The 22,975-nt window shown below is 46.7% G+C and overlaps 1 protein-coding gene across 1 annotated transcript in view; it reads right to left on the bottom strand.

Moving 5' to 3' along the window:
• LOC144590114 (ribonuclease T2-like) overlaps nucleotides 1–22,341 on the bottom strand; it is a 33,984-nt gene extending 11,643 nt beyond the window's left edge. The window contains exons 1-6 of the mRNA XM_078394973.1: nucleotides 22,239–22,341; nucleotides 17,576–17,642; nucleotides 11,898–11,956; nucleotides 10,805–10,859; nucleotides 4,243–4,301; nucleotides 1,470–1,556 (exon numbers count right to left, since the gene is read on the bottom strand). Coding sequence (XP_078251099.1) covers nucleotides 1,470–1,556; nucleotides 4,243–4,301; nucleotides 10,805–10,859; nucleotides 11,898–11,956; nucleotides 17,576–17,642; nucleotides 22,239–22,291 — 380 coding nt within the window. The 5' untranslated portion in view covers nucleotides 22,292–22,341. The remainder of the gene's footprint in view (nucleotides 1–1,469; nucleotides 1,557–4,242; nucleotides 4,302–10,804; nucleotides 10,860–11,897; nucleotides 11,957–17,575; nucleotides 17,643–22,238) is intronic.
• Nucleotides 22,342–22,975: the final 634 nt, after the last annotated feature.

The raw sequence follows: 22,975 nt of genomic DNA, 5'->3' as shown, positions 1-22,975 counted from the left end.
CATTTTCCTTCCTCAGTGTGCTCATCTCCCATCTCCAGATCCCTCATTTCTCTTTTATTCCCCCCTCTTCCCCCCCCCACACAATACTGCACACAATACTACAAATGTGCCCTGACCATAGTTTATAAAGCTGCAACATGATCACCTGATTGTAAAACCCACATCTGACTAATGAAGGTAAGCAAGCTGTCTGCCTTCTTTACCTCCCTATCCATGTTGTGCTTCCACTTTCAGTAAACTATAGACTTGCTCCTCAAGATTCCTCTGCAGATAATGCTACGGAGGGTTTAATTTATAAGGACCAGACTCGAGCAGAGGGCAAAGCTTTAAAGTGAGAGTGGCAAAGTTTAAAGGAGAGTGGTGGGTGCCTGGAACACACTGCTGAGGGTGGTGGTGGAGGCAGATACAATAGTGACATTTGAGGCCTTTAAATAAGTACATGGATATGCAGGGAATGGAGGGATGTGGATCATGTGCAGGTGGAGGAGATTAGTTTATCTTGGCATCATGAACAGCACTGACATTGTGGGCCAAAGGGCCTGTTCCTGTGCTGCATTGTACTGATAGGCCTGGAACAATGCAGGGTGTAACACAGGGAACTTCGATCATGTGGATGATCACAGTCTTTTCCCAAGGGCGGGAGAGTGTAAAACTAGATTTTCGATGAGAGGGGAAAGATTTAAAAGAGATCTGAGGGTGGTGGGAGTATGAAATGAGCTGCCAGAAGAGGTAGGAGGAGCGAGTACAATAACAATATTTCAAAGTTATACGGACAGGTACATGGATTGGAAAGGTTTAGAGGAGTATGGGCCAAACGCAACCTAATGGGTGTGGCTCGAGGTGAACACTTTGGTTAGCATGGAAGAGGTGCTGAAGGCCCTGTTTCCATGCTGCATAGCACTCTGTCTCTTTGATCTATATTCTGCCTCTCCCTCTACCCATCCATCTCTTTCTCCCTGCCTGTATAGCTCTCCATCTCTTCACATCTGTCCTCCTCCCCTCTTTTCACACATCTATCTGTAACTATCTATCTATCTTCCTGTGTCTGCCTCTGTTTCCCATATCTGTTTGTTTTGTCAGGCATCTGTGCATCTCCCCCTTCTCTCTCTCCCTCGCTGCATCCTTTATCTCCCACTCTCTCTCTGCCACTCACACACTGTTGCTCTCTCCTTGAACTCTCCATCTTTTCCATCCCATCTCTTTGTGCTCTGTCCTCAATCCCCTCTCCTTCTCATTGTCCCCCCCTCTGTCACTCTTACTCTCTCCATCACTTCTCCCTCAGACTCTCTCTCTGTCCGTCCTCCTCCTCTCCCTCCTTCCATCTCTCTCTCTCTCCATCTCCCTGCCTCTGTCTATCTTCTTCCATATATTTGTCTCTCTGCCACCCTTCCTCATTTTGTCTCTCTCTCCTCCCGTGGATGGTGGTGGTGGGGCTGTATGTCAGTGAGATACACACATCAGGTCCTCACCTGTAGTAGTTCAGACCTTTCTCAAAGTACTCACGCACTGTTAATGTCTGAGTAGCAGGCTTACCGTGTGCCTCCCATTCATGGGACCTGTGGAAAGAGATTAGGAACAGCAATGTTTCAATATGAAGAGTTTTCAAGAGTGCAGAGCTGAAAGATGGATTGAAGGAGAAACAGAAACTGTCTTTGAATGATATTGGTGGTGAGACCACACTTGGACTATTGTGCAAAGTTCCAGTCACCCAACTACAGGAATTATTCCAACTAAATATATAGGAATAATTTCAACTATGGGAACCCCGTCATTAAGTTGGAAAGGGTACAGAAGAGATTCATGAGGATGTAACAGGGACAGGAGGGATTGAATGATATGGAGGGACTGGACAGGCTGAGGCTGTTTTCACTGGAGCGAAGAAGGCAATAAAGTGACTGCTTTCCCAGGGTTGGGGTGTCTAAAACATGAGGGCATAGGTTTAAGGTGAAAGGGGAAAGATTTAAAGGGGACCTAAGGGGCAATCTTTTCCACACAGACGGTGCTACATTTACGGAATAAGCTGACAGAGGTCATGTAGAGATGGATTTAAAAGACATTTGGACAGGCATATGGATAGAAATGTTTAGAGGAAGTTAAAACAAGTTGGTGGAGGAACTTAGCAGACCAGACAGTATCTGCAGGGAGAAAATGGACTGATGACTTTTCAGATCAGGACCTTTCTCCAGTCTGAAGACCAGGAACAAAAACATTATTTGTCCAGTTGGAAGGGGAGGGGTAGGGGTAGGGGTGGGGGTGGGGAGAGTGGGTGATGTCCATGGTGGGGGTGGGGGTGGGGAGAGTGGGTGATGAAGGAGAATGTCCATGGGAGGGGAGCGATGATGGGGGAGAATGTCCATAGGAGGGGTGGGGGCAGGGAGGGTGGGTGATGAGGGAGAGTGTCCGTGGGTGGGGAGGGGGTGGAGAGAGTGAGTGTTGGGGGAGAGTGTCAGTGGGAGGGGAGGGGTGATGGGGGAGAATGTCCACAGGAGGGGTGGGGTTGGGGAGAGTAGGTGATGAGGCACAGTGTCCATGGATGGGGAGAGTGGGTGATGGGGGAGAGTGTCCGTGGGAGGGGTGTAGAGAGTGGGTGGTGTGAGTGTCCGTTGAAGGGTGGGAAGGGGGTGGGGAGAGTGGGTGATGGGGCAGAGTGTCCATAGGAGGGGTGGGGATGGGGAGAGTGGGTGATGGGGGAGAGTGGGTGATGGGGGAGAGTGGTGGGGAGAGTGGGTGATGGGGCAGAATGGGTGATGGGGCAGAATGGTGGGGAGGGTGTCCGTGGGAGGGGATCCAGTGGGTTGGAGATTTGACTCATATGAAGGTACAGCACAGCAGTCAGTTATTTGGCTTACTGAGTCTGCACTGACCACCAAGCACCCATTTTATGATCAATTGCCCCATAGATTCTCCCCCTTAATTTATAGCAGCCAATTAACGAAGCCCTCACACATCTTTTGAATGTGGGAAGAATCCAGAGCACCCTTGGGAAGCCCACAGAATAACAGGGAGAATGTACAAACACAGGCAGAGGCAGATATCAGGATTGAACCAGGGGTTACTGGAGCCGTGTGGTGGTAGCTTTACTAGTTGTACCACTGTGCCACCTAAACCATTGAACAGACAAACTTTGGTGTTCAAACCCAAGGATTGCAGGTGTGCAGTACACAAGGTTGCCAGCACAGGTGTGCACAATATTTCCCTTCATTTGTCAGGCACTAAATAAGAACAGTGTTACAACTTTATCTATTGGTCAGGCCACACCTGGAGTACTGTATAATTCTGATCTAGGATTAGGCACCTGAATTATGAGGAACGACTGGATAGACAGCGTTAGCTTTCCCGGGAGTTGAGGAGGCTGAAGGGGACCCGGTGGACATGCACAAAGGTATGAGAGTAAGAGACAGAGCAGATAGTAGGAAACTAGATGGCTCACTTTTAGGAGAAGTGGGAAAAGATTTAGAGATCTGAAAATAACTTTTTCAAGAGAGGGTAGTTGGAATCTGAAACACACTGCTCGAGGCAGTGGAAGCAGTGACTCTCACAACATTTAGAAGTTAGAAGAGGATTGATGAGGGCAGTGTGGCCTGCTAAATTCAGCAAGGCCTTTGACAAGGTATCGCATTGTAAGCTCGGCTGGAAGGTTAGATCACATGGGATCCACGGCAAACTAGCCAATTGGTGAGAAAATTGGTTTGATGGCAAGAGCCAGAGGGTATAGTAAAGAGTTGTTATTCAGATTGGAGATCAGAAACCAGTGGTGTGCCACAGGGATCGATGCTGGGTCACTATTGTGGAATGACCGAATGGCCTAATTCTGCTCCAATCACTTATGACCTTGTCATGGCCCAGCTAATGTCCACATAGACAACGATCTTTAACCTCAATCAATCCTCTTGGTCACCTCTTTAAAAAACTGTCTGCTTTGTGAGATATGATTCCCTATGATTATCCCTGATCAGTCTTTATCTATCAACTGCTGGTAAATGATGTCCCTCAGAATCACCTGCAGTTACGTACCCACTACTGATGCAGGCTCACTCACCAGTGGTGCCCTGGCTTGTCCTTGGTGCCCTTAAATAACTGTACATTAGCCACCCTCCAGTCTACTGGAACTTCACCTGTGCCTAAAGATGATGGTAATATCTGTGCAAGGGCTCCACAATTTCTACCCTAGCTTTTCACAAGGTGCAAGTATACATTTGGTCAACCCCTGGGGATTTATCCACCTTAGGTACAAACCATTACCAAAGAGTGTCTTTGCCAGACAGTTCGGGCCAAACCTTGTCCAAATCAGGCTGTAAAGACTGAAAATAAACAAATTAACATTTTGTGTCAGGACAAGAGTGAAATAAAAACTGAAAATACAAGAAAGAGAACATCACATACCCTACACAGCGATAGCAGCTGGATTGCAATCAAGTTGAACAGCTATATGAAAACAGATGCAGGTATCTGGGAATAGGGTGGGATCTAATCCAGGGATTTGGGGGTTTGTAAATAAACAGATACTCAGGAATTACAGGTTGGAATCCAAGTGAGGATTTCCACATAATCTAACAGAAACCCAAAAGTTATGTGTAGACTTGAATATTGAGTCGTAGATTTATAGTTATAGAGTCATAGAGTGGTACAGTGTGGAAACAGGCTCTTCGGCCAAACTCGCCCATACCGGCCAATAGTGGCCCAGCTACCCTAGTCCCACTTGCTTGGTCCATAATACTCCAAACCTGCCCTATCCATGTACTTGTCCAACTGTTTCTTAAACGATGGGATAGTCCCAGCCTCAACTACCTCCTCTGGCAGCTTGTTCCATACACCCACTACCCTCTGTGTGAAAAAGTTACCACTCGGATTCCGATTAAATCTTTTCCCCTTCACCTTGAACCTATGTCCTCTGGTCCTTGAATCCCCTACTCTGGGTAAAGGACTCTGTGCATCTACCCGATCTATTCCTCTCATGATTTTATACACCTCTATAAGATCTCCCCTCATCCTCCTACGCTCCATGAAATAGAGACCCAGCCTAGTCAACCTCTCCCTATAGCTCACACCCTCTAGTCGTGGCAACATCCTTGTAAATCTTTTCTAAACCCTTTCAAGCTTGACAATATCTTTCCTATAACATGGTGACCAGAACTGAACACAATATTCTAAATGCGGTCTCACCAACGTCTTATAAAACTGTAACATGACCTTCCAACTTCTATACTCAATACTCTGACTGATGAAGGCCAAAGTGCCAAAAGCCTTTTTGATTACCTTATCTACCTGCGACGTGACCTTCAAGGAACCATGCACTTGTACTCCTAGATCCCTCTGCTCTGCAACACTACACAGAGGCCTACCATTTTACTGTGTAGGTTCTACCCTTGTTCGACGTCCCAAAATACAACACCTCACACTTCTCTGCATTAAATTCCATCAACCATTCCTCCGCCCACCTTGCCAATCGATCCAGATCCTGCTGCAATTGTTCACAACCATCTTCACTATCTGCAAAACCACTAACTTTGGTGTCATCAGCAAATTTGATAATCTTGCCCTGTATGTTCTCATCCATTGATGTAGATGGGAAACAGTAATGGGCCCAGCACCAAACCCTGAGGCACACCACTAGTCACAGGCCTCCATTCTGAGAAGCCACCTTCCACCATCACCCTCTGCCTCCTTCCATGGAGCCAATTAGCTATCCTTTCAGCTATCTCTCCTTGGATCCCATGAGATCTAATCTTCCAGAGCAGCCTACCATGTGGAACCTTGTCGAACACCGTACTGAAGTCCATTAGCACAACTTCTACAGCTCTGCCCTCATCAACATTTTTGCTCACGTCTTCAAAAAAATCAATCAGAATTCTGAGACATGACCTCCCCACGTACAAAACCATGCTGACTATCCCTAATTAGCCCTTGCCCATCCAAATGCCTGTATATTCTATCCCTCAGAATACTCTCCAGTAACTTACCAACTACAGATGTTAAGCTCACCGGCCTATAGTTCCCAGCATTTTCCCTGCAGCCTTTCTTGAAAAGAGGCACAGCATTTGCCACCCTCCAATCTGGCACCTCTCCTGTATTTAAGGATGACTCATAAATTTCAACCAGGGCTCCCGCAATTTCCTCTCTAGTTTCCCGGAATGTCGTCGGATATATCTGATCAGGCCCCGGAGATTTGTCTACCTTCATACACGACAGTACCTTCAGTACTTCCTTGACGGTAACAATGACTCTCATGACACTTCCAGTGAATGCTCCAATTTCCTCTGCCCTACTGTCTTTCTCCTCGGTAAATACAAAGGAGAAATACTCATTTGAGGACCTTGCCCATCTCCTGTGGCTCCACACAGAGGTGACAGTTTTTATTCCTGAGATGTCCCACTCTCTCTCTAGTTACCCTTTCTCCCTTAATTATTTATAAAATCTTTTGGAATTGTTCTTGAGGCTACCCGCCAGAGCTATCTCCTGGCCTCTTTTTAGCCTTTCTGTTCTCCTTTTTTTAGTTGCTCCTTAGTTCCCAAAACTCCTCCAGGGGTGCACTTGATCCCAGCTGCCTATACCTGTCCCATGTATCCTTCTTGTTTTTGACTAACATCTCAATTTCCCTCATCAGCCAAGCTGCCTTCTTTGCCTGCTATGCCTTTCACTCTAACGGGGACGTACACATCCTGAGCTCTCTTTAGTACACTTTTAAAAACATCCCACTTGGCCGATGTTCCTTTCCCCATCAAATAACCTGCTCCAGTCAACTTGAAGGTTCTCTCATACCCTCAAAGTTGGCCTTACCCCAGTTGAGCAAGTTAGGAAGAGGGGATGTTCAACGAGATCTGGGTGTCCTAGTGCATCAGTCACTGAAAGGCAGCATGCAGGTACAGCAGGCAGTGAAGAAAACCAATGGAATGTTGGCCTTCGTAACAAGAGGAGTTGAGTATAGGAGCAAAGAGGTCCTTCTACAGTTGTACCGGGCCCTGGTGAGACTGCACCTGGAGTACTGTGTGCAGTTTTGGTCTCCAAATTTGAGGAAGGATACTCTTGCTATTGAGGGCGTGCAGCGTAGGTTCACTAGGTTAATTCCCGGAATGGCGGGACTGTCGTATGTTGAAAGGCTGGAGCAATTAGACTTGTATACACTGGAATTTAGATGGATGAGGGGGGATCTTATTGAAACGTATAAGATAATTAGGGGATTGGACACATTAGAGGCAGGAAACATGTTCCCAATGTTGGGGGAGTCCAGAACAAGGGGCCACAGTTTAAGAATAAGGGGTAGGCCATTTAGAACGGAGATGAGGAAGAACTTTTTCAGTCAGAGAGTGGTGAAGGTATGGTATTCTCTGCCTCAGAGGGCAGTGGAGGCCAGTTCGTTGGATGCTTTCAAGAGAGAGCTGGATAGAGCTTTTAAGGATAGCGGAGTGAGGGGGTATGGGGAGAAGGCAGGAACGGGGTACTAATTGGGAGTGATCAGCCATGATCACATTGAATGGCGGTGCTGGCTCGAAGGGCTGAATGGCCTACTCCTGCACCTATTGTCTATTGTCTATTGTCTAACACATGGTCCCTCTCCATCCCGGTCCATAGCTTTCTTAAACCTCATCTGAACCCTTCATGCTATGATTTTCCCAGTCTATATTAGGAAAGTTAAAATCCCCTACTACAACAACCTTATTTGACCTGCAGCTGTCTGCAATCTCCTGGCACATTTGCTCTTCTAATTACCGTTGACTATTTGGGCATTTGTAGTACACCCCTTTCCTGATCATCCCTTTCTTGTTCCTCAGCTCCACCTACATAGCTTCACTAGACGAACTGTCCGTAATGTTACCTCTGAACTTAACCTCTGAACCTAGCCGTGCCATCCTCCTTAATAAACAATGCAACTCCCCCTCTGCTTTTTTCCTCACCCATGTCTCTCCTGAAGCTCCTGTACCCCGGATCATTGAGCTGCCAGTCCTGCCCCTCCCTTATCCAGGTTTCAGTCATGGCTATAACGTCCCAGTCGTGCGAACCTAACCACGTCCTAAGCTCATATGCCTTACCCATCAAGCCCTTGCATTAAAATACATGCAGTTTAAACCATCAATCCTTCCTCGCTCTCCGGGTTTTTCCCTCTTCTGTCCATCAACCTTTCCTACACCACCCTCCATTCTAACCTCTCCTGTGCCTCTGTCCTGCACGAGATCCCACCCCACTGCCAATCTAGTTTAAACCCTCCCATGTAGCATTAGCAAACCTTCCCGCTAGGATGTTGTTCCCCTCCAGTTTAGGTGCAACCCGTCCCTTTTATTCAGGTCACCCCTGCCCCGGAAAAGATCCCAAAGATCCTGAAATCCGAATCCCTGCCCCCTGCACCAACTCTTCACGGAGTTGGACAAAAACAATTCACCAGGATGTTGGCTGAAAAGGAGGTTGATAAAGGATAATAAGATCATGAGGGGCATTGACAGCATAGATAGTTGGAGTCCTTTCCCCAGGGTAGGAATGTCCAGATACATGGGTAGGAAAGGAATAGAGAGATGAGATCCCAATGTGGTCAAATGGGGTCATGCAGATGAGGATCATGGTCAGCATAGACAAGGTTACCTGAAGGAAACGTTTCTGTGCTGCATTACTCTACAACTCTATAAGCATCGAATTGAGCTCTTTGGCATACTGGGTTCATGCAATTTAACCAACTACACTAATCCCATTTGCCCACATTAAGACAGTATCCCTCTCTGCCAAGTCCTATTTAAGCATTTGTCTCAAAGCTTTTTAAACATAGGATTCCGATTAACATTTAGTGCGGAAACAGGCCCTTTGGCCCAAGTCCTCGCCAACCAGCGACCCTTGCACTATCCTACACACACTAGAGATGGGGTTTTTAACATTTACCAAGCTTACAACCCAAGAGTATGAATATGGAATCCTCCAATTTTAGGTGACCTCTAACAACCCCCCCTCCCCCCCCCTCCCCCCCCCCCCCCCCCGCCTTACCTGGCTCACGCCTATTTCTCCCTTCCCCCTCCTCTTACATCTCTTCCTATGGCTTCACAATTTGTAATCCCCCTCCTCTCTTCCAGCTTTCTTTTCCCCCCACCCCTTACAATCAGTCTGAAGAAGTATCCTGACTTGAAACGTCTCCAATCCACATTCCTCAGAGATGTTGCCAGACCCACTGAGTTACTCCAGCATTTTGTTTCTTTGTTTAACACAGACCAGACTTAGACCCAACCAGTGACCCAACCAACACAATCACTGACTTGTCAGACCCTGGTCATCCTTCTCCCTGTTCCCTTCCAGCAGAAGGTACAGAAGCTTGAAAGCGTGCAACACTAGACTCCAGAACTGCTTCTTCCCCTCTGTTATCAAGCTTCTGAACGGTCCTTCCATTAACTAGGGTACTAAACCAATTCACCTCTACTGCATTGCAGACATTGGACTTTGTTTCTGGAACTAATGCACTACAAAGCTGAGAAACATATTCTTAGTTACTCCAGCACTCTGTATCTTCCCTTTTGTTCTATCTATTGCACTCGAGTTTGGCTTGATTGTATTTATGTATAGTATTTTCTGATCTGATTGGAAAGCATGCAAAAGAAAGCTTTTCACTGTATCTCGGAACATGTGACAACAATAAACTTAAGCCGAACCTAGACCTAATATTGTGTAGGAAAAAACTGCAGATGCTGGTTTAAATCGACGGTAGACACAAAATGCTGGAGTAACTCAGTGGGACAGGCAGCATCTCTGGAGAAAAGGAATGGATAACATTTCGGATAAGACTTCTTCAGACTGAAGGGTCTCGATCTGAAATGTCACCCAGTCCTTCTCTCCAGAGATGCCTCCTGTCCCGCTACACCTAATATTCACAGGTGAAATACTACAAGATTGGAAGGCTTGAGTTATTAGGTGACATTAGATCAGCTGTGGACACAAGAAACTGCAGGCGCTGGAATCTTTAGCAAAAACAATGCTGGAGTAAGATGCTGGATTCAGGCAGCATCTGCAGAGGGAATGGACAGGAAACCTTTTGGGTTGGGAACCTTCTTCAGATTGATCAGACTGAACAGACAGGGACTGTTTTCCCTGGAGTGAAGGAGGCCGAGGGGTGATCTTATGGAGGTTTATGAAATCATGGGAAGCATAGAGAAGGCGCATGGTCACAGCCTATACTCCAGCATAGGGGAGTCTAAAACTAGAGGGCGCAGCTTTAATGTGAGAGGGGAGAGACTTATTCCCACATAGGGTGCTGGGTATAAGGAAGAAGCTGCCACAGAAATTGGTAGGGATGGGTAGAATTATAACGTTTAAAAGACATTTGTACAGGTTTATGCATAGGAAGGGTTTAGAGAGATATGAGCCAAACAGGCAAAGCTCACTAGCTTTGGTAGACATCTTGATTGGCATGGATAAGCTGACAGGTCTCTTTGCATGCTGCATGATTCTAATATCAGATATCTGTGGGGGAGTAACATGCTTGGATCTATGGCAGGAGTTCAGATAGTTTATGTGTGGAAATAACAGATACCAGAGTTACAGAGTGGGAAGTCATTCATTGTCTGTAGGAAGTAATTTACATGTTGAATAACAGATACTAGGAGTGGGTTACAAACTGAAGGTTTTCAATGGGTTTGTGTGTTAATGTACACAATCTCAAATACTGCAGCTGAGGCCAATGTAAAATGCCCAGAGAACAGACCTGAGGACACTTCCTGCTGCTGTGTGTTTTGAAAAGCCCACCCACCCTCTAGAGAAATTGACCAAAGGCCTGTGTGCCAGCGTGTCACCCCAGACCCAAAACTCACGATCGTCTTGAACCGTAAGTACTACTGACCTTTATTTTGTTGTAGTTATACGGATCCATATTCACATTGCAACCCTTGGGGGGCCTGGAAGATAAATGGATGGGATGAGTTACTACCTCCAAGCTGAAGAGTTCCTGCACTTTGCTGACAACTTCTTCACAGGGACAACACTTCCTGTTCTGTCTCAGTGCCAGAGACCAGGGGCTCCGTGGTAACTCCAGCGTTGCAGAATCGGTGCTACCACACTGCAGCTTGGAGCAATGACAGCAAATATACCCCGTCCCGGGTTTGCCGGGTGTGAAGTGTAATAGTGAGGAGGTGTGGGAATTGTGGGAAGAACTGAACTGCTCTCTGTCTTATGAGCACTTCGTACCGTGGAAATAGAACTTTATTTTAGTGAAGTGTCTCATAGGTTGAACATGTCTGACCTTGTACTTTTGATCTTTAATGTTAAGGCTGATAAGGGAAAGAAGAGAATTCTGGATCACAATAGTTAACCATGTTAACAAATATACGTGACCCACTCCACATTTCTTGCTATTAAATATGATATTAAAAGGTCGCATGCTCTGAGTCAGCAGAGCAGTCTCTGACTTGACACGTTATTGTGAACAAAGAAGTTAATTGTCACTCACGTCTTGAATATATTATTCCAACAGAGGTCTGGCTTTGTCTCTGCAGACCTTTAGTGACATCACAACAGATTCTTGGTCCCTTTATTTAAAGAGAGGTATAGCTGCCATGGAAGCAGTTGGGTGAATGGTGAAAGGTTGAGTCCTGGGATGGGGTGCTGTATGAGAGATTGAGCAGGTTGGGCCGAAGCTCACTGGAGATTTTGGAATGAGAGGTGATCTTCATGAATTGTCTAAATTGTGAGGGGGACTGACAGGGTTGTGTCAGATTCAGGGGCGGCCATTTGAGGTGGAGCTGAAGACCTTTGCTCAGAATGCAGCCGTGCAGCTGCAGAACCAGCTGTTGTTCTGGTGCTGGTGTCCAGTTCCTGGGCTCAGTGGAGACCACAGACCAGCACCACAGCCCGACACTACCACTGGAGACCCCCCTGTCAGCTCTCCCTGACAACTCCCATCTCTCACTAGAACCCATCTGAGTAACGAGACTTACCACCAGCCATGGATGGTCCACCATTCAAATTCACATCCTTTGCCGGTCCAGTGATTCACCTGGAGAAAGAACAAAGAAAACCCATCACTGAAACAAAATGGATGAAAAGGTTAAAAAAAAGATAGATCATTGGGGTCATTGTCAGGCAGAGAGTGGGCAGGCAATGGGAGGGTTTGGCAAAAGGACAGAGGGGTGAGTGAACAAAGGGAGGGGTGGAAGAGACAGGTGGATGGGTCAAAGTGACTGTGGGATTGGTTGCTTCTCTCCAGGTGGATGTTTCTCTGCTTCTCAGGATATGAGTGAGAGGGTGCAGAGGAAAGTGGGACCCAGAACAAGTGGTACACATTGGTACCAATGTGGAGAAGGCAGCAATGGAAGTCTGTCAATGTTGCCAGAGGTGGACAGGTGGCAATCTCTGGGCTGCTGGCACGGCCAGGCTTCAGGGAGAACAGAATGTGAAGAGAAGGTGGCGATAGACTGGTAACATCCATGGTGCATGCAGGTACATTCAGATTCAGAGGCAGATGAAACCTGTATGAGATGGACGGGTCACAAGTTAATAGGATTGGGACAATGCCCAAGTCATGACAGTTGAATCAAGATCAGCAGGGTATGGGCATACCAGGCAATAACAGCAAAAATAAATAAGGTGAACAGAGGGTGTGAGTGTTGGATGATGACAGAGAAGGAATTGTTGGATAGGAGCAAATTGAGAGACACAATCTGGTGTCCACAATATACACAGAATGTGATGAGTAAGATTGGTGAGCTGCAGGTACAAAGAGCCATGTGTGATTATGATGTGCTGCTGATTACATGGCTCATTCTCGGCAGAACAGACCTCTTAATATTCAAAGATATGGTGGTCAGAAAAGGTAAGGATGGAAAACAGGAGATGGGAGGCAGAGGAAAATGGTATTATAGACTATCGATTAAACATTCCCTTCTCCAAACAAGACAGCATCAAAGCTTCACCGTCGCCTCTCGCCGATGGACGGATGCCAACTACTATAGACTGAAGAGAGGGGATGTCCTTAAGGCCATGCACAAACTCGCTTGGGCTGGAATTCACTTTGCAAAACTTCCTCTTCTTCCCGACGTCGTTCATGCCCACGTGCACAACCACTTCTGGCTGTTCACCCTTCCTCTTGAGGATGTTCTGAAGTCGGTCTGTGACATATTTAACCCTGGCACCAGGGAGGTAACAGACCATCCTGAAGTCCCGCCTGCCGCTACAGAATCTCCTGCCCACACTTCGGACAATGGAGTCACCCACTACTATGGCTCTGCCTGACGTCGGTCTCCCCAGTCGAGTCTCCTTGCCAGGATTGGAGCCACCGACCTGTTCACCGCTTGGACTGGAAGCGTCTTCTGCTCCGACAACTCCTAAGGGGGCATACCTGTTTTCATTCGGCACAGCCACCGGGGTCGCCTGCTCTCCACGTTTACTCCCTTTTCTCCCAGTCACCCACCTGCTCTCCTCCTGAATCACTGGCTTAACAACTTCACTTGTCCAGGAAACTCTCATTTTCCAGGATGGCCCTAAGGTCATCCAGCTGCTTCCCCAGTTCCCCAACACGTTCACTCAGGAGCTGCACCTGGACACAATTCCTGCAGGTGTAGTCTCCAGAAGCTCCATAGGCATCCTTGACCACCCATAACCTGCAGGAAATACACTGCACCAACTTGCCTGCCATTTCTTCAGTGGACAAAAAATCACAAGTTTCAAAGATCTGGGATACCAAAAAAAATTAGAGATTGCCAAATTTTATTTGGAGAAAAAAATAAATGGACAGAATACTTTTCAACTCTTGTTTCCTTACGCAAGCATAGATAATGTGCTTTGTGTTAGTAAATCGCGATATGGACTGCTCTCCCCAGTCCTCATGTATCACAAGTGTTGATGTTGTGGCAGCTGGCACTGTCACTGAAGAATGGGGAATGTTTTATGTACAGACGAGGAGTATTCCCACACCAGGGAAAAGTAAAGGAACTCTGGTGCTCCCTGGATCACCCAGGAGGGAGTGAAGGAAGGAGTGAGCATGAGGAAGGTGAGACTTCAATGGAAACCCACCTGAATGTGGTGAGTTGGGAGAGGCAGTGAGTACAAAAGGAGAGAGGCTTTTCAAGGGAAAGTGGAACAAAGAGCCTTCCAAAGGCCTGTAAATGGGATGAGCGGAGTGTGGAGATCAGGGTATAACGGAGTGATCTGCATCAAGGTAGAGGCACAGCTGGAACATGGCTGAGGGCATTGTATCACCCGTTATCAGGAAATGGGAGCTGCCAGAAGCGGAGTGATGCAGATCTGGGAGAGGGGGTGGGGGTAACTGATGAGGAGGAGGAGGTAACACTAACAAGTCACTTGCACCGGAAGGGATAATCCCAGGTTGTTAAAGAATGCAAGGGTCATGGAGCAGGTGGCTGTAATCTATGTTGCCACCAGCTTCTGTGTGAAGAAATTGACCCTCAGGTTCCAATCAAATCTTGCCCCACTCACCTTTAACCTAAGTCTTCTTGTTCATGATTCCCCCGCGTTCGGTAAAATACCCTATCTATTCCCCTCAAGACCTTATACTCCTTTATAAGATCATTGCTCATCTTCCTGCACTCCAAAGAATAACGTTCTCGCCTACACAACCTCTCTCTGCAGCACAGGCTCACAAGTCCTGGCAACATCCTCTTCAGCTTCTCTGTGCTCTTTAAGCTTAATGACATCCTTCCTATTGCAGAGTGACCAAAACTGAACACAATACTCCAAATGCAGCCTCAAAGTCTTGTGCAACTGTAACACAATATTGCAACTTCTTTACTCAACACCCTGATTAATGAAGGTATCAAAAGCCGTTACTACCCATTCCTCAAACCTCCCTGAGAGGATGTTAGTCCTTTTCCAGTTTTGATGCACCCTGTCCCTCTTGTACAGGTCACACCTGCCCAGAAGTTATCCCAGTGATCTCATCAGCTAAAGGCCTGTCTTCTGCACCAGTTCTTCAGCCATGCGTTCATCTATTCTAGTGTTACCATCATTGGCATATGGCACTGAGAGGAATTTTGAGATTACACTCTGGAAGTTCTGCTTTGTAAACTTCTATCAAACTCTCTAAGTTCACCCTGTCGGATCTCACCTCTCGTTCTGCCTAGGTTGTCAGTACCATTGTGTACAGCAATCTCAGCTGTTTTCTCTCCCCTTTCACAATGTCCCGGATCCAATCCAAGACATCCCTGTCCTTGACACGTGAGAGGCAACAAACCATCCTGGGATCTCGCTCTGAGCCAAGGGGAAGTCCATCTCTTCCCCACACCACAGCTCACTGAGATGTTTCCTTGCCCTGCTGTGCATCACAGCCAACTGTGGTGCCACACCTTGGCTACTGCTGCAACTTTCCTCTGAGAGACCTACTCTGTCTGCGAGGGGAATGACCACAGGGCACTCACTCCTGCACGACCTGCCTGCACTTACTGCTCCTCCTGGTCATCCACCTCCTTCCTTTCTCTACCTGCAGTGTGACTAATTGCTAAATTCAGTCAACAAAGTTCTCCGTAAATCAAATTCTCCACGGCACTACACAGTGGGAAGCTGCAGCTGGACACAGCCTCCTGCAGGTGTAGTCAGACACACCAGAAATGTTCCCAAACTCCCACAGGAAGAGCAGACCACTGGCCTAACCTCCATAACCTTTCCTCTTGTTCTACCCTTATTAGACCTTTGATGTATATGGTCTCACTTCCACCTGACATTGCTCTGCCCATCTTATTAGATCAATATCACCATGTAACCAATCACTCTTCAGACATAAATCCAGATAGACACATTCTGTCCCAAATAAACCTCCTCACCATGGGTGGCACATTGGCGCAGTAGTACAGCTGCTGCCTCCCAATGCCAGAGACCCGGGTTTGATCCTGACTACGGGTGCTGTCTATATGGAGTTTGCACGTTCTTGCTGTGACTGCGTGTGTTTCCTCTGGATGCTCTGGTTTCCTCCCACATCCCAAAGACGTGTGGGTTTGTAGGTTAATTGTCCCTAGTGTGTAGGATAGAACTAGTGTACTGGTGATTGCTGTTCAGCACGGACTCAATGGGCCTATTCCACTCTATATCTCTGAAACTAAAAACATGTACACGTTACTGAAGGAATCACAGATCAGAGGAGCAGGACATGTCACAAGAGGGTCTGATGTCAGAAGGCAGCTGTTTTATGGATCGCTGACTGAGGGCAAACGATCAGGTGGTGACAGAACAAGTTTTAGAGATGCTCGTACAGTATTCTTGAAGCCTTTCAACATCGACACACTCCATTGGTAACAACGAACAGTGGATTGTCTTATTTGGCATACCTGCATAAAGTGTGTGCTCGGTCGTAAAGAGTTATCATGGAAACAGCCCCATTGATCAAACTCGTCCATGCTGACCAAGGTGCCTCACCTAAGTTAGTCCCATTTCCTTAGGTATGGCCCATATCCCACTAAACCTTTCCTGTCCATGTGCCTGCCCAAATGTCTTTTAAATGCTGTTATTGTACGTGCCTCAACGATCTTCTCTGGCAGTTCATTTTCCATACCTACCACCCTTTGTGTGAAGAAATTCTTATTAATTCTTTCCCCTCTCACCTTAGGCCTATGCTCTCAGGTTCTTATCCTGGGTAAAAAACTGTACATTCACCATATCCATTCCCTATGACTGATGAAAGCCAATACACTAAAACTCCTCTTTAATACCCAAACCACCCGTGATGCCACTTTCAGGGAACTACACTTTACACTAGCACTTTCACTGCTTAGTTTTTAGTTTAGTTTAGAGATACAACGAGGAAACAGTCCCATCGGCCCACTGAGTGCGCAGATGAGCAATCCCTACACATTAACACTAATCTACACACACTAGGGACAAATTACAATTATACCCCGCCAATTATCCAACAAACCTGTATGTCTTTGGGGTGTGGAAGGAAACCGGAGATCCTAGAGAAAACCCACACAGGTCACGGGGAGAACTTACAAACACTGTACTGACAAATACCTGTAGTCAGGATCAAACGTGGGTCTCTGGCGCTGTAAGGCAGCAACTCTACTCCCGCACCACCGCCCGATCCCTCTGCTCTACAACACTCCACAGGCCCCTGCCATTCACTGCGAAGGTTCTACCTTGGTTTGACTTTACAAAATTTAACATCTTGCACTTATCTGCATAAAACTCCATTTGCCTCTCCTCGGCCCACTTGCCCAGCAGATCAAGACCCTGCTGTAATTTTTGATAACCCTCTTTGCAATCTACGATACCACCTACTTTATTGTCATCTACAAACTTACTAATCAAGCCTTGTACACTCTCATCCAAATCGGTTGTAACCTGAGACAAGCCTCTTCATTGTCCACTATACCACCAATCTTCTCTCAACCTTATTGTTCCAAACGTGCGTTTCAAGGTAGATAAGGAAAGATACAAGGATTAGAAATTAAGGATCTAAAGTGGGGAAGGATGATATGAATGTCATGAAACAGGACCTGGCAAAAGTTGACTGGGAGCAGGTACATCCATAAACCTACCAGTCATGCCATCCAGATTCTAATTATTAATATGGCAATATGATCTCCAAAGCAGCTTCTGTGATAATGACACTATTTGCATGCTCTCACAATCAAAGCACTCAGACTGGCACACAAATAATTCTATTTACCTTACAGGCGTTTGGTGGCCACCTAAGTGCCAGAACATTATCGGTAGGATCTCCCAAGTTAGATTTGCTATAAAACAAAAGTGTTTTCATTAACGGATCTGTGAACTGGCCACACGAGGAAGTGCTGATAGAGCAAATAGTAATTGGCGGTACAGCCCCCATTCACCTACTGCATATAAACCACCACAACACGCACTCACCTGGTAACTCCAGAGATGGGGGTAGAGATGTCAAAGGGAGGGAAAGAGTCAGAGTGGTCTAGGTGGGAGCAGAGTCAAAGTGGCAGCAGGGGTCATGAAATGTTTACATTCCATCTGAGTACACCAATCCAGTCATCTAGGTAGACAGAGCTCGGTTCAGTTTAGTTTATTGTCACATGTATCGAGGTACAGTGAAAAGCAGTGAAAAGTGACCAAAGGCAGCAGATCAAAACACCATCCACAATCCCCTCAGCCCCACACTTTCTGAACTTGGACGTTTCCTCACTTGCTTCCAATCCACTCACCACCCTCCCATTCATCTAGGCTGAATCAATGTAAATGCTGCATTCTCCAAGTTTATAATGTGAAGGTGTTTCTGGGGCTACTTGGATTATGAATCCAAATCAGGTCTTACATTGTTCTATCCATGGTCTATAAAGAATATCAAGCCAATAATGAATACTCTCCACATTCCTAGATGTGTGCACTTCCAATGATACTCGGAATGCTTGACTCATGTCTAGATGACCAAGGCGAATAACGCATTTAATGAGCACCCAGTCTATTCACACCCTCCACAGTGATACACCATGGCTGCAGTGTGTCCAGATTAAACTCCATCAGTCGTTTCTCTGCACATATTTTCAACCTTTCTATATCCTGCTGAATCATTCGTCAAGCCTCCTCACTATCCATAACTGCACCAATTAGGCAGCATCTCTGGAGAAAAGGAATAGATGATGTTTCAGGCTGAGTGAGAGTGTCAGTCCGAAGAAGGATTTCGACCCGATACGTCACCTAGACGTTTCTCCGGAGATGCTGCCAGACCAGCTCAGTCTTTACATATGCATGGGCGCAATCCCTTGTTAGGACAGGACGAGGCACTGGCACCTCAGGCTTGACCCGGCCACTTGGCCTTAGTCTCAGTGGAAGTGCTGGCTGTCTCGGATTTTTTCCTGACAGCCCAGTCTTGACCACACAATGGTACTGGCAGTCTCAGTTTTGTCCCAGTAACTCAGTCTTCCTCGGACTTGTGACAGGGGAACACAGCTAGCAGGGAGCCCTGCCCCTTGCCCCTTGCCCCTTGCCCCTTGCCCCTTGCCCCTTGCCCCTTGCCCCTTGCCCCTTGCCCCTTGCCCCTTGCCCCTTGCCCCTTGCCTTTCCCTTTCCCACACTCTCCCTTTTCGCTAGAATGCCAAGGTTTATAGGGAACAGGCTGAAAAGGTTCTGGTGACCAAACCAATAAAAGCTAATTGCCCCCGCTGTTACCAATGATGCTGAGAATTGCCTCTCCTGGCCTGTCAGCCAATGAGAGGGATCAGAGCGGCATCTGAAGGAGGGGTCCCTCTCACATTGTGCACATCAACTTTGAATTCAATCTATCAAGTCTCTGTGGATCTCATGTACTTTAGCTTTTACATCAGCCTACCATGAAGGCCTGTGTTGAAAACTTTACTAAAATCCATTTATTCAACACCCATTGCCCTACGTTCAATCATCTTTGTCACCTCCTCAAAAAACTCAACGAATTTTTTAAGATATCATCTCCCCCTCCCAAAGTCATGATGACTATCCCTAAAAAGACTTATTATGGATAGATTAGGATTCTATCCCTAAAAATCTTCTCCACCAATTTTTCTACCACAGCCTCACCATCCTATGAATTACCTGTTTTGTCTCTATTTCCTGCCTCAAATGAAGGAATTGCAATGGGGTACCTGCAGAACTTTGGGATCTTGCATGTGGCTAAAGAGGATACAAAGATCTTTGTCAAGGCCCCAGCAGTCTCCACTCTTGTATTTTCAATGATCTGGGATAGATCCCATGAGGCGCTGGGGAGTTATCCACTATATTATTCTTCTAGAAAACAATACCTGTGCCACAGTGGCCCAAGGGCGATACAGTGACACAGCTGGTAGAGCTGCTGCCTCACAGTGCCCAGGACCAAAGTTTGATCCTGACCTTGGATGCTGCCAGTGTTGAGTTTGCCTATTCTCCCTGTTCCTACATCCCAAAGACATGCGGGTTTGTAGGTTATTTGGCTTCCGTAAATTGCCCCTGATGTGTAGGAAGTACATGAGAAAGCAGGATAGCATGGAATTAGTGTGTATGGGTGATCAATGGTCGGAATGGACATGGAGAGCCAACGAGCCTGTTTCCATGCTGTATCTCTGAACTAAAGCAGATTAAACCTCCTCCTTCTTGATCACATGTCCCTAGAATATCAATATACCCCTCCCTGATCGCACGATTCTCTCCTTGGTGAATGCAGGTGCAAAGTACTCATTTAGTACCTCGCCCATTTCCAGATCCAAGCATAAATTCTCCAATTTATCCTTGACTGCTCCAATCCTCTATCTAGTTACCCACTTGTTTGTCAACAATGGGTAAAATATCTTGGGATTCTCCTTAATCCTACTTGCCATGGGAGTTTCATTTTCCTCCTATTGTCTACATTTCTCAAAGGGCCCAATTTCAGCTTCCTCAAACTTCCTTTTTCTTTTTGACTAAACTTGCAGCATCTCTTGACATCCAAGGATCCTGAGCCTTGCTATTCTTGCCTTCCGTCCTCTCTCCCCAGCACGTGCCTAATACTGATGTCATTAGCCTCACCTCAATGTAGCACATTCCCCGAAGGTCCAGGCTTATCCTTGTCCGTAACTTACTGCAAATATATGGAGTTGTGTTTACTGTTCCCAATATGCTCCTGCATTGAAACTCCAATCAGCTGGCCAGGCTCATTTCCCAATACAAGGTCCAGTATGGTCCCTTCCCTGGTTGGATCTAGATATTGTCAAGAAACCCTCCTAGATGCACCTACAAAAATTCTGCCTCATCTAAGCTTGTGGCACCACCGGAGACCGAGTCCATATTGGGAAAATTAAAGTCACCCACTACAACTCACCCTCTGCTTCTACATCTTTCCCATATATCTGTTCCAGGGGTTTACTTGGACACTATAACATGACACAGTTGCATCAGTCACTTCTCCAGCTGTGATTTTTGTTTGATATAAAGGGTGTCAGGGGAAAGTTCAGAGCAACTTGCAATGAAACTGGACAGGATTGGTGCGTAAGATTCAAAATGGTGGCGGTTGCAGTAAAAGAACGGTGCTGCTGGGGTCTTTCCTCCCACACCTTCGGCAGCACTCTGTGCTCAAGGTTGATTGCGGGGTGGCACCCTGGGGATCGAAGGCTGAGCAGTGGCCGTGTGAGGCGAGGGACGACATGTTTATGGGTGGATGTCCCCTGGTCAAAGTGTCGGTGGAGTGGGCCACTGGAGGCCCTGCAGCAGCCGGGGGCTCGAGTGGCTCAGGTGCCGCTCTAAGAGGCCGAGTGCATGGATCAGAACCAGCCTGCTGCAGCACAGAGTGGCGGAGCAGGGGTGGAGGACTTTGATAACATCGTCTGGCCAGATCGGCCGCTGCAACTCCAATGCAGTGCCGCCACTAGGACAACTGGCCTTTATGGCCAAGTTCGGACTCAACATTTTAAACAACCTTGGACTTCAATCTTACAAATAGCGCTGGAAATGTGGTGTGCCTTGTGTAATGCCTGTAACAGTGTAATCTACTATTCCGACACTCTTGTACTTAAGTATGTTTGTGTCTTTGTATAGTAAGATTCTTACTCAAGTGTACGTACCTAGTTACATGTGACAATAAAGTACCATTTAACCACTGGATCAGTGAACATTGAGGTGAGCTGCATTCTGAGTTGGAGACTTAAAGTTAAGAATTAAAGCTGTGCAAACCCATTAGGGCACAGAGGAATGGTCAGTGCATTGTATTTTGTAACATTTTATCTTGCATCATTTTAACTTTCTTGTAAAATTTAATCGCACATTTTATTACGTATTTTATGCCATAATAGTTTTTGATATTTACTTCCAATAAACATTTTAAAGACTAACATCTATAAGTTGAGTACTTTGAGAGTGTTGGCTGGTTTTACCGCCCAGACCGCACTGAGCCTGCACTCCCTGGAATTTAGAAGGATGTGGGGGGGGACCTGATTGAAACATCGAATAGTGAAAGGCTTGGATAGAGTAGATGTGGAGAGGATGTTTCCACTAGTGAGAGAGTCTAGGAACAGAGGTCGTAGCCTCAGAATAAAAGGACGTCCATTTAGGAAGATGAGGAGGAATTTCTTTACTCAAAGGGTGGTGAATCCATGGAATTCTTTGCCATAGAAGGCTGTGGAGGCCAGGTCGATGAATATTTTTAAGGTGGAGGTAGATAGACTCTTGATTAGTACGAGTGACAGGCTTATGAGGATAAGGCAGGAGAATGGGGTTGAGAGGGAGCCATGATTGAATGGCAGTTGATCAGCCATGATTGAATGGCAGAGTGGACTTGATGGGCTGAATAGCCTCATTCAGCTATCACTCATGAACAGATGGGATTAATCCAGACACAATGGAAAGAAAAAGCTCCCCTTACCAGTAATCCTGACTGTACTCACCCAGAGCAGCTGGCTGCCACCAGGAAGAGGAGCAGGAGGAATGGCAGACCCATGTCACGGCGGAGACAGTTGTAGGCTATTGTAGCTGTAATGCACAGTGGGATGCTCAGGCTTTATACATCCCCAGGCTGCAGGCTCATGAGATCAGATGGGGCTGTGGTCACACAGGCTTCCTATACGACATGTTCCAACCACAAGTTCTTGCAACTACCAGAGGTACACTCCCTGCTCTTACAATAGACAATAGACAATAGACAATAGGTGCAGGAGTAGGCCATTCAGCCCTTCGAGCCAGCACCGCCATTCAATGCGATCATGGCTGATCACTATCAATCAGTACCCCGTTCCTGCCTTCTCCCCATACCCCCTCACTCCGCTATCCTTAAGAGCTCTATCCAGCTCTCTCTTGAAAGCATCCAACGAACTGGCCTCCACTGCCTTCTGAGGCAGAGAATTCCACACCTTCACCACCCTCTGACTGAAAAAGTTCTTCGTCATCTCCGTTCTAAATGGCCTACCCCTTATTCTCAAACTGTGGCCCCTTGTTCTGGACTCCCCCAACATTGGGAACATGTTATCTGCCTCTAATGTGTCCAATCCCCTAATTATCTTATATGTTTCAATAAGATCCCCCCTCATCCTTCTAAATTCCAGTGTATACAAGCCCAATCGCTCCAGCCTTTCAACATACGACAGTCCCGCCATTCCGGGAATTAATCTAGTGAACCTACGCTGCA

The sequence above is a fragment of the Rhinoraja longicauda genome, unplaced genomic scaffold (genome assembly GCF_053455715.1).
Source record: "Rhinoraja longicauda isolate Sanriku21f unplaced genomic scaffold, sRhiLon1.1 Scf000140, whole genome shotgun sequence".
Classification (NCBI taxonomy): Eukaryota; Metazoa; Chordata; class Chondrichthyes; order Rajiformes; family Arhynchobatidae; genus Rhinoraja; species Rhinoraja longicauda.
The sequence above is the reverse complement of the archived record's forward strand: the minus strand, read 5'-3'. Positions and strand labels throughout refer to the sequence as shown.